General features: G+C 39.5%; 1 protein-coding gene across 3 annotated transcripts in view; it reads right to left on the bottom strand.

The window, feature by feature from the left end:
• The window catches only part of plppr1 (phospholipid phosphatase related 1), a 63109-nt gene that overhangs the window by 28065 nt on the left and 19984 nt on the right, over positions 1-15060 (bottom strand). For 2 of the 3 annotated variants that reach the window (XM_063889505.1, XM_063889507.1), the window contains exons 1-2: positions 14233-14431; positions 1063-1172 (exon numbers count right to left, since the gene is read on the bottom strand). In XM_063889505.1, coding sequence (XP_063745575.1) covers positions 1063-1122 — 60 coding nt within the window. In that variant the 5' untranslated portion in view covers positions 1123-1172; positions 14233-14431. Of the gene's footprint in view, positions 1-1062; positions 1173-14232; positions 14432-15060 lie in introns of those variants that run through there. The other variant, XM_063889506.1, reaches the window with a different exon arrangement.

Here is a 15060-nt window from a genome sequence, read left to right on the forward strand (position 1 = left end):
ATGTCCTGCCCCTTAGCCAATAGAAGCACAAGTGTAACATAGTGATGAAACTATGTTAACAAATTCAGAAAAGGACTACAATCAAGCGGTGTGTAGGAGAGAAACGGTAGGGATTTTAGCCTTTGCAGACCATTTACATGCACAAAAAGCTATGAAACACAGTACAGGAAAGGGAAAACCTAAAAAGGCACATCGGGACCGTCTTTAAGTCCTTCTCCAGTAAGTTATCATGGTAATAGCTTAGACAGTACATGATATTTAACTTGCAAACTGACTCACGTGCCTGTTTATCCTTGCTGTAAAAATTGTAATGGAAATAATCTCACAACTGGAGGCAGATTCACTGACACGGAGCTCCATTTAAATTATTGATGTGTCCGGGCAATCAATAACTGGGGGTGTCTTGAGTAAACGTTGTCAGATGTGAAAATAAGTGCAGAAAAATAATCATCCTTACAAGAATAAGTACAGAGGCAAAAAAAAAAAGGCTAAATCCCACAAGCCTGCTCCAAAAGCGGCAAGGTTGAAAGATAACATGAATCAAAGGGACATTAATGATAAAATAGTCACGTTTCATTTATCTTAGAGGACATACCCAGGCACACATAGCGGCCAATTATATTAATTTAGGGTGTGAGAGAGTCCTTTAGTGGATGGCTGTCAGAAAATATGACACAAAAGACAAGTCCAGAAGAAGCCATGAGATAAAAGAAGAGGAGTAAACTCTTGTCAGACTCTGAACGCAGGATATTTCATCAGAAAAGCATTGTGTGTGTGTGTGTGTGTGTGAGAGAGAGAGTGTAATGCAAGGCGTCCCAAGAAATCTCTCTGATTAAGGACTTTCAGCTGACATGGTAATTAATTATGGAGGAGCAGAACAATTCCTATACGCACACATTCAGCTTTCAACTCATTTCAAGACTTTACGCTCTGGTTAGCTGCTATAATTTAGCAGAAGAGGTCATTTGCGGATGGTTAAACTGTCACGCACACACACAAACTTATTGTGTTCACTCCCTCCCATCCTCCTTCCAAAACCAGGATTAAAAATTCCCTTCTCACCTCTACAAAGATAAAACATGGTATGATGGAGTAGCTGCGCAGGGTGTTGTTGGACGCCATCTTGTCTCCTGCGGGGAGACTTCTCCTCTCAGGATTCACGGCAGCTCACTCTGTAAAGAAGGGAACATCAAGTGTCAGCTCTCATTGTCTGGTAATGATGGAAACGCAGCGTTTTAAACTTGGGAGGGGAAGGGTCAATAAAAGTGAGGATTGATGAGAACCACATTTGTTAATGACCAATCACCAACAGCTTAAAAGTGGGTTATTATCACAGAGTATCTCATTTCAAAGACTTGGTGACAGTTTATTGAACTGTTATAACATCAGACCATTAAGCTTCATAAAGAAAAGCATTTGAAAACTATGCATTTGGAAAGCTGAGTTGGAAAATCCCCAATCAAAACGTCTTTTTCCTTGGCACAATTGTTAGAGACACCAAAAACTCCCAGAGACTCACTCTGTATGTTGTGTCTAAGGTCTCCAGGTTTGGCCCACAATTTAAAAAAATAAGTGTCAGAAAAGTATGAAAATATAAAAGAAAAATGGCCGTCATAAGTTCAAAATTTGAGGTTTTCCAATGTTTAGATTTTTGATGTGTTGTTGTTGTCTGTGAAGAAACAACTTTTAAAACATTTTGAAAACTAACCTGATCTTAAAGGTAACACAATTCCAAACAAAGCTTAATTCCTAATCACAAATAACATTATTAAAAACAAATGTTAACCACTCGCTCTGACTGAAACCTCACTGATTTAAACTGGGCCTGCAAGTGTATTAGTCATGTCAGTATCTGCTCCAGGAATTATTGATTTATTGGTTTCAATTAACAAAGCTACGACCCCCCCCCCCCCCACACTGCAGATATTTATTGGTCATAACTGGCTTTGTGGGACTTCAATTGCACCTAATTCCCCATTGAAGAGGAATGATATGTCTAATTTCAACTCTCTCTCTTCCTACTGTGCAATTATGACTTATGAAAGGCGGTGAGTGAAGAGACGGGAGGATTGCTGTAGAATCAGGAAGGAAGTGTTTTGGATCCTACATTTAAATCTTTATTTCTTTTATACTTTTAAATAATACATTATATATTCACGCTAACACTGGCTGCTTATTTTTAACCAAAAGTTGAATTTCGAGACCATATTTCTACTTATATAAGGAGAATATTGCTTCCTTCTGCACATTTTGTGGGAAGTAGATCATTGCCTAAAAATGAGTATCAGTGTGGAGATAAAAGATGCTTATCTGAAGCCGCACAAAGCTTGACAAAACTCCAGAATAACAACAAGTGTCGCAGCAGAGTATTGAAGACGTTACCAGTGCAAACACTGAAATATTGTGGGTATTTCATTTCAAGATATGCATGCATCCCTACTTGCCATTTGTGTTGATTTTTACGTATTATTAGATTTGTCTGGTGAGTATCTGGCAAACAAACCAAGAAAGTCAAGAGAAGTCAAACTAAGAATCATCTTACAATCACCAATCATCACTGTCACCCTTCACTACATAAGGATAATTGCTGCCATTAGCTTACAGGATAAAATGATGGATTTCCTTAAAAATTATTAGAACATTTCTACAACCCAATGTCTACTATCCAACAGTCACAAATAATATACAAATTCTCCCAGAGAGAGGTATCAATCTTCTCCAACTTACGAAAAGAAAAGGAAAAATAATATTCCTTAAATGTTGAAGTGTGGCTTAATACGATAAAGAAAAGATTGCATTGCATTCAGGTCTGGTGTAAGGAATCCTCTTGGATGGATTTCCCCCTGGAAGGATGTGGCTATTTGATTGTGAGTGACTAACTGCAAAACCTGACACTTAATGCTGACTTTTAAACATCACCGAACCACACACTACATTGCAAGAAAGAACTGTGACAATCTTGAACGTCAAACACAAGTTCCTTTTGCTGCTGAAGGCGAAAATCCAGACGATAAACAAATGACAACTTTCATCCTGATTTGAAACACTTCCATCTCTCTGAGTCAATGGACGTGTGCAGACAGTGATGTTGACAGCTCTAATCATTCCCTAAATGCCTGTCCCATCACATTTATCACTCTATATACAGGCTAATCGACACAACATTAGACAGAATAAATCTGACCCAACGCCTTTCTAGCACTTAAAAGTACAACGTGTGTACAAGAGTGCCCGCTATCCTGCCATGTGGAATTTAAAACGTTTCCCATCTGTGCATAAGAGAATTCAAGTGATTCAGAATTAATGTTTAATCTTATTTACATGCAGAGGATCAGGGCAATGTTCTACAAACTCACTGTCCTCTTCAAGGACACTTCAGCAAGGTGGAGAGTTTTTAAGGTTTTCCAGATGATGGACTCACTTTTACCCATATTAAAAGTCTTACATGTAAATTTAATTTTCTTTTAGTAAATCCATTAAAAAAACTACTGTGCGACATCCTTGCAATCCGTGTTAGTGCACCTTAAGAGTGACCTTAAGTGACTCAGGAACTTTTCTGATTATGGCAGGTAGGGAAAAATCAACTACATGTTTGTTTGTAATGTGGTCAAATAGTCCCCATATTTAAATGTACGTAATGATCAGATTTACACTGTTATACTTTCCGATATGTGCCTGTTTTTTTCTAATTCTCTCTTCGACCACCAACGGGAGTTAAATTATTCATCGTCTCTGCAGCTTGCTCCACTGAGCCATGTTTTTACCAAGGCAGTCAAATGGAAACGGTTCATGTTCTGCAGCCAACTGTGATTTCTCAGTTGAAAGTCTGTCTTTTTTCATAATATATACAGCCTTGTATCCTAATTAGCAACAGATTATAACTCCAGAAAAAAACTTCGAGTTGAGCTAACTAGTTAGGAAACAATGAGATAAATATGATATGGTACAACAAACATAATGAGCAGTACAGCCTATGAGCCATCATCATTTTTACCATGATTCAACCGCTTAGCTACAATCCATTGCTGACCATGGGAACTGTCAAGGGTGCAATATGTTCAGTATTAAGAAATATAAAAAGAAGAAAAATGTCAGGGTATATTTCCTGTTGATCATATATGACAGGAAACAATGGACGAAATAGAGGTAGAATGACGTGGAACTAAAAGGATTTTTTTTAGTGAGCCCTTTGTAAATTCAGAGAAGATAAATCAAAATATAAAATCCCACTTAAGCATCACACAACATGTTGTCAGTCACAGCAGCTTTATCTATCGTTGCAGGTCCATGTAGCAGAGGTTGACATCAGAAAGAATCAGAAAAGTCTCTCACAGGAAAATGTATTTCAACGCTCTGATCCAAAGAACATTTTCTTGGTTGCATCCATGTTATTTCCACAACACAACTAAACTAAAACCTCATAAACACACCAAAGTTGGAAGAATAGCTTCCCAGCTTGGGAAATGGACCCCCACGTTAAGCACTCTAGTTTCATTGGTGATACGAGTAAAAACATCACACAGAATATAGGCCACCAAATATGTTTTTGGAATGGACAGATTGAACCAAACTACTGGTTAATGAGCGTACAACCAAATAGGTCTATTACAATTCAATGAGAAAATACAGTGATTATGAAAATAAGAATTACTGGTCAATTTAAGATAATGGCTGCCTGGATAGTAGGAGAACTTGTTATTTGCTTAAAATGATTGGCAAGTAGCATCTTGTTGATGTTCAAAGTGAAGCCCTAAATCTTTAGAGACTTCTGTTGAAACTGTGCGGTCTAGGCTTTTCTGTTGCCTGCTCTGTGGGCAATGCTGCAGAGGGGACAAGTCAAATGGCAATTTGACAGTTGGACTGTGAGCTTGTTGATTTGACTAGGGGGCTCTGCGACAGATGATTCAAAACAGAAAGATGTAATGGGGCCGCACTAGATGTCAAAGAGTTTACACTGCAATCGCCCATTTCGCACTCACAAGAACAGCCTCGCAGCTCTGAGTGGTCACAGCGCTGAACAATTGGATCTTGTCGGAGTAACATAATTCCTCCCTTTTTCTCGCCTTGAGACAGCACAGCTTCAGAAGATGCTTCAAAGATCATAAACCAAGGAGCGTTTTACTTCCAATTCCGAGGGCCGGCTAATTACAATCGGATGAAAGGTGATCGGAACGTCTTTCCGCAGGCGATTTCCTCATCAAAGAGCAGCCTGCAGGACTTGTCAGGATTCATCAGTGTCTCCTTTCCGCTCAGCCAGCCTGTGATGACTTTGTCTAGACGCGACCGCTCTCCTCTCAGAGGCGGCAGGAGCTGACTATATATTAAGCCCGCAAATATCATCTGATTGACCATCTCCTTTTCTCCAGCCGCGTTGTTCTGGCCTACTGTCTGAATGTGACTCAACTGTCAGGATGACAGACTTGGTGATAGTGCTGGGGAGATATTACCTCCAGTTATTATGACTGACCGTTTGCCCTTCTCTCCTGTACTGAGCAAGAGTCTTACAAATGCCAGTATTTAGGTGCTGGTTGGATATAAGATTCTTAAGCTGTAAACCGAGGACGGGTTCATGAAACTTGACAAAATACCAATATATATTTTAAATTGCAGCGTACTGAAAATATATGACCTTGCAAAAATGTTGGGAACACAACGTAATACCCTAGAAAAGAAACAAATACCCATATTTCCCGACAACTTCGAGGTGAGAATTATAAGACCTTTAAGCGTTGCAGGGCTACAACACCAAAATTAAACAAGAACCATGGCTGAACGTGAAAAATGGTCATTTGTTCCAGCATTTGAAACAGTTTCCCCGATTATATTCTGAGAAGAGAAGATACAATTCTCTGTTGAATCGCTACCACCTAGCTTAAACCATAAGCAACCTATTGATTTGGTTACCCTTGGCTTGCTGTTTCCACCCGCTTAGAGTCCTAATGCTAAGCTAACTAGCTGGCTGTATCCTTATATTTGAAGTAAAACTTGAGAGAAGATGTCTAAGGAAAGCAGTTGAGGATATTTCCCAGAATCTGAAATTATTTTTGGTAATCTTTATAAAAATATGATCAAATCACTTCAGGGTTAACCATTGGATGTATACAATTACAAAAGTTTATCATAGCATAACCCTTTTTTATTTACATGGGTTGTAGAGGAGATCATAATCATGATGAACTTGTTAGATTGAGGGTATTTTGAGTCTGTCTTGGAGTTTTCTTTTTGGGATAGAAAACTAAAAGCTTACTTTACTGTGCGCCAACTCAGCATGCAAGTCTGTCCAAACATACACCACACTGTGCCTTTCAACATGACAAAAGACAAAGTTTTTGGATGCTGAAATTGCTCCCACTGTCACCAAGAGGGATATTTGTTCCCATGTATTATACAATCCTCATAAACCATAAATCCCCATTTTTCCACAAGGCTTCCTTTAGAAATTCCAACTGAAGAAAGGGTTTATAACCTACAAGGTGCATACCCTTAGAATTTGAATTCCGCACGCTCTTTCCCTCAGATACAGAGCTGTCCCATGGCTGCTCTACCCTCGCCAGCTGAGCATCTTTGTAGCTATAAATAGTCCGTTTTAATACTTCCCTTTTGACTTTCCTACAAGTAGGGAATATGTTCTGTAGAAAGCATTAATAATGGGTTCTCACAAAGCATTTGTTGACAAATCAGTGCAACTTCTGACTAAGCACATTCAGTACATTTGGGCAATGAAAAATGTTATTCCAAACTCCATGAGGCAGCGATGAATCACCCATCATGCACATACTGGAGTGTAAAATAACATTATCTTTCCTCTCCCATCTCTCTCTAGAGCCCAACATCAGACCGTACAAGGACTTTGAGTGATACAACAAAAAGAATTGGATAGTCAGATACAGAAAACACATGAAAAAGACAAACAGCAGTTACTCTAGGAGTACAATTTCTCGAAGAAGTTGGTTCATTTTAGGGGAGAAGAACTCTTGCTACCTCTACTGGGACATCCTTTCATTCTGTAGTTTTCAGCAATTACAGTCAATGCCTTCAAATGTGTTTTCTTTGGTTGCAAACAACCACAGCTCTTGACTCCTCCACATATCACACCTACCAGGAACACATGGAAAGTTATAAACAGGGAAGTATATGAATTATAAAGACCTGTACTGTTTCTTACATTTTCAAACTGATGATGTTTATACTTATATTTATTTCTGACTTTGCAAACTAAATTAGAATTAAAAAATCTCTACAGAACCCCACCCTCACTTTTAATACATGTTCACCAGATACTGAGCTTCAACCTTACTGAATATATCCAGCATTGTCAGCTTTAGCAATCAAATCTGATTAACTTGTTTGGACACACAGATGGTACAGACCAGGTTCAAGCCCTCCAATTGGTTGTGTATTCCAACTAACACAATTAATTGCCAGTGTTTGGGGGTGCAAAGCTGGGGAGGGATTAAGTAGCAGAGAAAAAAATCTCGCAATCTGCTCGCATTTAAATGGAGACTCACTGATGTAGTATTGGAGAGCTTTTTAAAAGCACTAAACTGTGCTGCATTGTGGGTTATGTAGGCACAAACATTTTGGATAATCATCTTTGTTTCTGCTTCCCCAATGTAAGGGAAAGCAATGCTAAGTGGGCCGTTTACACTTTTTAAATTATCCAAAGCCACTTTTGTATGTAAGAGACTTTTGTGTGACTTTTGATGAATGTTAAGTGGTTGTTTAGTCAGATAATATTGAAAAACTGCAAATCAGAATGAAGTTTAGCATCACTTGATATGCTCTTTTTTCTTCCTGACAAAAAGCTTAGCTGGCAAATCCACACAGCGGCAGGCAACGACCTACAATAGAGGACACAAGAAAGTCAAACAGGGAGGCAAGTAAGACGAGATCAGAAACAGAATGAGTTTAACAGAAAAGGATCAGGAATGTCCTTTTAGAAAAGAAACAAAACTTCTCAAACTAAGAAGGAATAAAAAACATTCCCCCAGAGACAGTGCGTGAGAAGCAAGACATGAGGAAGCAGCAGAAAAGAGCTGAGGAGATATTTAGTTTCTTTTTTTCTAAGCAGTGGCAAGTACAGTCTCAAAAGTCTTCAAACACATTTCAGTTCTTCCACATATCACATAAGTGTTTGCCTCAGCTGCTGGCCTGAGTTTCACCCTCTTTTTTCCTGATTTAGCAAAGTGATATTTGTCTCTGAAGCTAATTACAGCTCAACACTTCTGCGTTGATAATTCTTGCCTCAGCGTCACACCCTTGTCTGCTCTCTTCTCTCACACTTACCAAAGAAAACTGTCAAATTTCATTATCACCTACTACATTATCACGATTAAATATTCTGCGATTGTATACGTGCGGTGAAACCTTAATGAATCTTTTCTGTTCAACTTCATGTTTCACCAACTTTTATTGACTTATTATTGATTGTTCATACATAGGTTTAAGGCTGAATTGTAATTTATAATATTTGATCTATTCTAGATTCAATTCTATATATTCACTTCTAAATAGACGGCTCTCGTTCAGCCTTCAGGGATGGTTGCTTTTTGCTTTGCATCCCAACAAATGTCATTAGTAAACAACTGCAAATGCTTCAGGTGCATTTGCATATGTATGAATGTAAATTCTTAAACTGAGAAAATGCTCTTCCACAAGTCCCCCAAGGCTTCTGTACGTGTGTGCGTGTGTGTGTGTGTGTGTGTGTGTGTGTGTGTGTGTGTGTGTGTGTGTGTGTGTGTGTGTGTGTGTGTGTGTGTGTGTGTGTATTCACTGCTGAATGATGCTGTTAAACTTTTTTTTTGGTCAATTGTCATGCTGTCTCGAGATTTCAGTCTATATTTAGATCAAAAAAGCTCTTGATCTCGGGGTGTTCTTCTATTTTTTTTTGCTCAATATTAATCAGAACTCTCACAGAAGCCTCCTCCTCCTGACTCAGCTGCAGATAAAGAAGTCTTTCCAATCCAGGATATCTATATATTTCTACATTATCATTGTATTGGGCTCTTAATCATCCTCCTTTCGATTATTAACCTACGACTGTATGTGTTTGAGCTAAAGCTTTTGTAAAATGCTGAATACGGGTACATAGAAATGCTCTTAACCTCTTATCACTTGCTTAAAGAAGATACAAAAGCCTAATTGTTGAGCAGATTGCATAGAAAATATAGGCATTAAACATCCTGCTAAACAGTACTTCTACATAAATGTACAGCACAAAAAAAGGAATGCTGAATCTTCCATTTGGTTTTGTCTTACTGTATTTGATGATGACAGTCTAGACAATGTTGAACTGTATACCTGGTCCACTATTGTTAATCAGTGTTCATTTGCCCTAAAAGGAAGTTGAACAGGTGCTAATTCCCTCTCTCATATCTATGTTATAGTATTGTGACACACTCTTTTTCAAATTCATACCAAAAACCAGAGACCAAATTTAGAAACCTTGTACATGATATTATAGCTAGAACACATTCAACTGCAACTCTACTGGGACATGGTATCTGCAGCACTGTAAGACAACAAGTAGGGTCAGGTTCTCATGGAATTTAATGTTGCTTTGGTACCAAAATATCAGTTCTTGAGACATGCATACCAACTGTTTGGTATTGGGAAATCTTTCTGACCGTGTGTTTGTGATAACTTGGACCCGTTGCCAATATCAGAAATCACTAGGTTCTTTCTGATATAACTTGACAGCATCACTCTGTTTATCTCTCTACTCACAAAACCTCAGGGGGTACGCAAATGTTTAGCTCAAATTCAAAGACTCACAGAGAAGCTTCTTTACCTCACTTCATAATGAATGTGCTTCTAATGTAGTCGTCTTTACATCAACATTGTATACAATCTTTGATATTACACAAATACAATTGTGATACAAAACCTGCTTTAGGTTCGATCACAAGAAGGCAAATGACTTAATTCTGCTTGTCAGTATGATAGATGTGGAGGAGGTCCCGCAAGAGTTATGATGTTCACTTCAAATCCAATCATTTGTGAATTCATATTCAACGTCTGCCAAAGAGGGCGAAGATTCATTGAATGACACTAAAAACAACAACTAATCATATTACTCTTCATCAAACTGTAGTTGTTTACTTCACCCAAATAACTAAAATTACCAATCTCAACTGACTCCTTAATACCATGTATATACAACAAGCAAAACCAGGGCTCTCAGCCAGCAGCAACATTTGGCTGTAAGTATTTCTCCATTAGCTCCCATTCAAACTAATTACATACACAAGCCTGGGCTGAGAAGCTCACACTGCATTCTGGCAGGCTACACATACTGAGTTTATTTGTGAACTGGCGCCAACAACACGCCACTCTCCCCTCAAATGAATCAAGCATCCTTGTTGATATAGATGTTGAGCCACATTAGCTGCTACTGTATTGTATTGCTTATGGCAAACCCAAGCAAAAATATTCATGAGATGCCCCTCTCAGACCTTATCACCTGTATCAGCCTCCTTCTAGATAAAGGCAAGGACCCTCGGTCTCCGGAGGCAGTCCTTATCTCACCTTAGGGCTAAGCATTCCCCAGAGACACTCTAGCGACAGATATATGGCCCAATCAGGAAACCCCCAATGCTCTAATAACAGTGCCCCCACATCTTGTGGTAATCAAATACCTGCTATCTATGGAGTGTGGAAAGGGTTATGTGTGTATGTGTGTGTGCATGTGATCAATAGCCAGTCTCTCGTGTGGGAGTGGAGGAGGAGTTAGATATCAGACGTGAGATCAGAGGTCAGTGCTTCCTGCAGACTCACATCTATATGGCCGCCTGATGGTTTTTTAAGAACATAAAGCATCTGCTGGTGTCTCCCTGTCATTATTTTGATTTGTTACCAGCCTCGTGTTAAGAGCAATATTCCAGCTTTGCATGCTCCAAGATGCAGGAAGCAATAGCTGAAACATTTTTTGGTAAAAAGCCAGAAGAGATGTGCATTTGTATGTTCTGATTTGTCACGTGTGATGTGTGAAGAGGTGATCATACACTACTGCTGAATTTCATTTCAACAAATGTCACGGGATGCTCTACTCTGTCACAAGCAATCATCTCAGTGTCCTTTACTTGGTGATTTGAGACGATAAGACAAGCGTGTTTGCAGATGTATGCTTCCAGCTGGACATGTGGGACTAAATGTGGTGTAGTGAAGAATTCCAATACAGTGGAAATCAAATAGTGATAAACTATGATCCGGTATAATTTTAACTTTATTGGAATATAATTATAACAGATGTTTGTATATTTGCTTTTGACAGTTTCAAACCTTTTTCGAATGACAGTACAAAATAAATTACTGTACAGCGTATCATTTCAGATACACTGTGATACAGAACAGTACTGTAGCCAAATAAAATACAGGTGTAGTTCAAAATTACACTGGACATTAGCCTAAAACAGTATTGTGTTGTTAAACAACCAAGTTAGCCGAGTATTGCCAACAGGGTACAAACTGAGGTCCATTCTGAGGGCAAAATGTACAAGATGATGAGCAGACTCTATTTCCTGAGGAAACTGAGATCCTTCAACGTGTACAGCAAGATGCTGGAGATCTTCTACCAGTCTGTTGTGGCCAGTGCACTCTTCTTTGCTGCGGTCTGCTGGGGGAGCAGCATCAGAGCCGGTGACACCAGCAGGATCAATAAACTGATCAGGAAAGCTGGGTCTGTCATCGGCATCAAACTGGACAATTTTGAAGCTGTGGTGGAGAGGAGGACACTCAACAGGCTGCTGTCTATCCTGGATAACACCACCCATCCTCTCCACCTGCAGCTGGTCAGTCAACGGAGCTCCTTCTCTAACAGGCTAATACAGCTCTGCTACAACAAGGACAGACACAGGAAAACATTCCTGCCCACGGCAATAACTCTTTTTAATGAATCTCCTCTGGCTGGCAGAGAACTCTCGGCTTCATAGCTTCACTGGACTTACACCTCACTGGACATTCACATCCACATTCATTTAAATTATTATTAATCCCGTTTAATCATTCTATGTATATATCATTCTTACTTCCCGTTCTTTTTCTTTAGATTTGTAAATAATTTTTTGTTTATCCTTATATTTTACTATTTCTTATTGTGTATATTTTGTATTGTCTCTATGTTTCTAACGCTGCTGGAACAAAAGAATTTCCCAAATTGGGATCAATAAAAGTCAGATCCATCTATCTATCTATCTATCTATCTATCTATCTATCTATCTATCTAAAAACTGAATCAAATATTTATTATTTAATCAGATGTCAATAATCTCACTAAAACTGGCAAAATTCTTTGAAAAATACAAAAATTAAATCAAAATCAGTTGCTAAAATTGGGACATCACAATAATGACAATTGGATCACTTAATAAAAATAAAATCAAGGAGTTAAATGAGTGTTGGTGTTCCAAAGTGAGACCTCACATCTGAAGTATTGATGGTGCTCATGACGTCACAGACTAACATCACCACGGTGTATCATTGCCAGCCATGATGATGTCACTGTGACCTCAGCCTATGATTGGTCAAAAGTGACATAACCTTTTAAGGATAGACACACACACACACACACACACACACACACACACACACACACACACACACACACACACACACACACACACACACACACACACACACACACACACACACACACACACACACACACACACACACACACACATACATACACAGCCTACAGCAAAACAAGGCCTTCTGTATGAGTAATATAGAATGGGACCTTTTTGCACATGCACTTGTGTGCCTTCACTTGCACGCAGGATTCATTTGCATACTCAACACCACACACAAACTGTATGAATGCACACTTGTGCCACTATGTAGATGGTATAGTGGGTGCATGCCAAGAGGTTTCTTGCAATCAGGCGGGCCCTCCTGACAGCCAAGAAAAAGTCTCACCTGATGCCCAGCCACCTGCCATCTGTCTGCTGAATAATACTATTTGCTGCTACACTACAGGGACCAGCATGAATACACCTGTCAGATATAAACACACACACGCAGCAGAATGCACAAATTCACAGGTACAAATAGCTGGTGGAAATATACTGTATGTGCCTCTGGGTGGTTGATACTATCTTACTTGCAGTGCTCGGCCAAGGGGCATGATGAGGATTTAATAATGATGGAAGATCCATAAAGTAAATATTATTCAGTAAAAATAGAAAAAGTGAATTAAAATAAGTAGCAATGGTAAAACTATAGCTAAGGGCAACATGACTTCTGCTACACTGAGAGTCCCGAAAATGTTTGGTCACTGGCATGCTGAATAACTTGGCTCATCTGCAATGCATGGCAACTGAAAATCTGCAAATAATTGTGTTGCTATTCATCCAAGATTTAAACTGTACTGTTTAAACACGTTCACAAACTGAATGCACAACTAACAGTGATTTATACCCCTCATGCATTTTTTCCTTATGTGCAAATTTCAGCTTTATAATGAGGAGGGAGGGGACCAAGTTAATCCTTCCTTTACATGAGATATAGGATTGTATTCATGTCTAGCTGGTATAATAGCAATAATAAAAGAGCAGGTGCCACTCAGTTGTCTTACTCCAACTAAAGCCAATCCTGCAGATCCTCACGTTTCTGAATCTGATAGGATAATCAATCAATGCTGCCCTAAATTAATCACCCTATATCGTCCACAAAGGCATCTTAACAAGCATAGGATTACATTCTTTCAGTGATATGAAAAGCAACCATTGCACCGTGCCATGTCTAAGGGGGGCTGGTTGGGGAGGAATAGCCTCCCTAGCTGAGATGTTGGGGGGCGGGGAGATGGGGCCGAATTTTTCACGCTGGTCTTGGAGACACATTTTGCTCGGCAACGAAGGCGAAACATTTGCACGAATGTTTGTTTTACTGCAATAAAAGCAGAGATTCACAGCACTGGAACACACAATTTGGGCAAAATGCATATTTGTAGGGGCGTAAATAAGCCCTCGAGGGCGGTCACTGTTGCTGGTAGAGACAGGTGTCTGTGCAAAATACCGATATCGATTCTTTACAATCATTAAAACACTATTTTACACCTATTTCCCACTGATGGTGCGTTCACAAACCCGTGTTTCGAGTGAGCACTGATTTGTTTTATTTAACGAGACCCCCGCGTTGTGACTTGATTAAGGTCCGAACTTGCCTCAGCAACAGACAATAGCGTTTCCTCGTATTTCTCCCCCCATTGCATCTGCAGACACCACGCACACTTACCGCGGTGGGTTGAAGCAATATTCCAGAGAAAAGGCGAATCCATTGAAGAAAAAAAGGAGGAGAATAGAGGCCAAATGAAGCTGCGAGCACTCCCACTACTACTACTACTCCATCGGCTCAGCAAAGCCGCCGCTCTCGGTTTGTGATGGGGATCACGCAGCGTGTGAGCGCATGAGGATGGATGCTGTGGGTTGTCGAAGGGGGGCGGGGACAAGACTCGTACTCGGGTCCAGTGGAGCGTGCTTAATTCTGTGTAGGGACCTTGTGTTACAAGCAAGTCGGCTGTCTCGTCCGCATATTCCCAGGCAGCCTGCCCTATAGACCTCCTGGTCCTATAGGAACTCTCCTCTCCTTATCCCGCAGAGGATACTTTGTGCCATTCTCAATCCTGCTTCATATTCATGGGGCTTCACTCGTTCACAGTTAAACAGGCGGATTGGTTTCTCTGTCGAAGTCTATGTAATGTGGATATGGGTTTCTCAAGATTCATGAGGTGAATGGTGCAATTTACCACAGTTTCAATATAAACCAAACTACTGCATTCAAATATGACATTATTATTTGCGTACATACATATTTTAGTTTCAAATATTTTGATCGTGTTTTCCATAATAATGTTTGTTGGACAAGTATGAGGCTCTTACAGGATAGTAATACACGTTATATATCCAGCACCTTGGTTTAACGAAACATTTAAGGACTGTGATGAAATGGGATTACAAAGCAATACAAATTATAATTGAAAAAAACAAACCAATACCAGAAGGTCACTCTGAGAGTTCAAACGACAAGGTCAATTCGGTCCAACGTGTAATATGTTCTTGATCA

Source organism: Eleginops maclovinus, chromosome 8, assembly GCF_036324505.1.
Source record: "Eleginops maclovinus isolate JMC-PN-2008 ecotype Puerto Natales chromosome 8, JC_Emac_rtc_rv5, whole genome shotgun sequence".
Taxonomy (NCBI): Eukaryota; Metazoa; Chordata; class Actinopteri; order Perciformes; family Eleginopidae; genus Eleginops; species Eleginops maclovinus.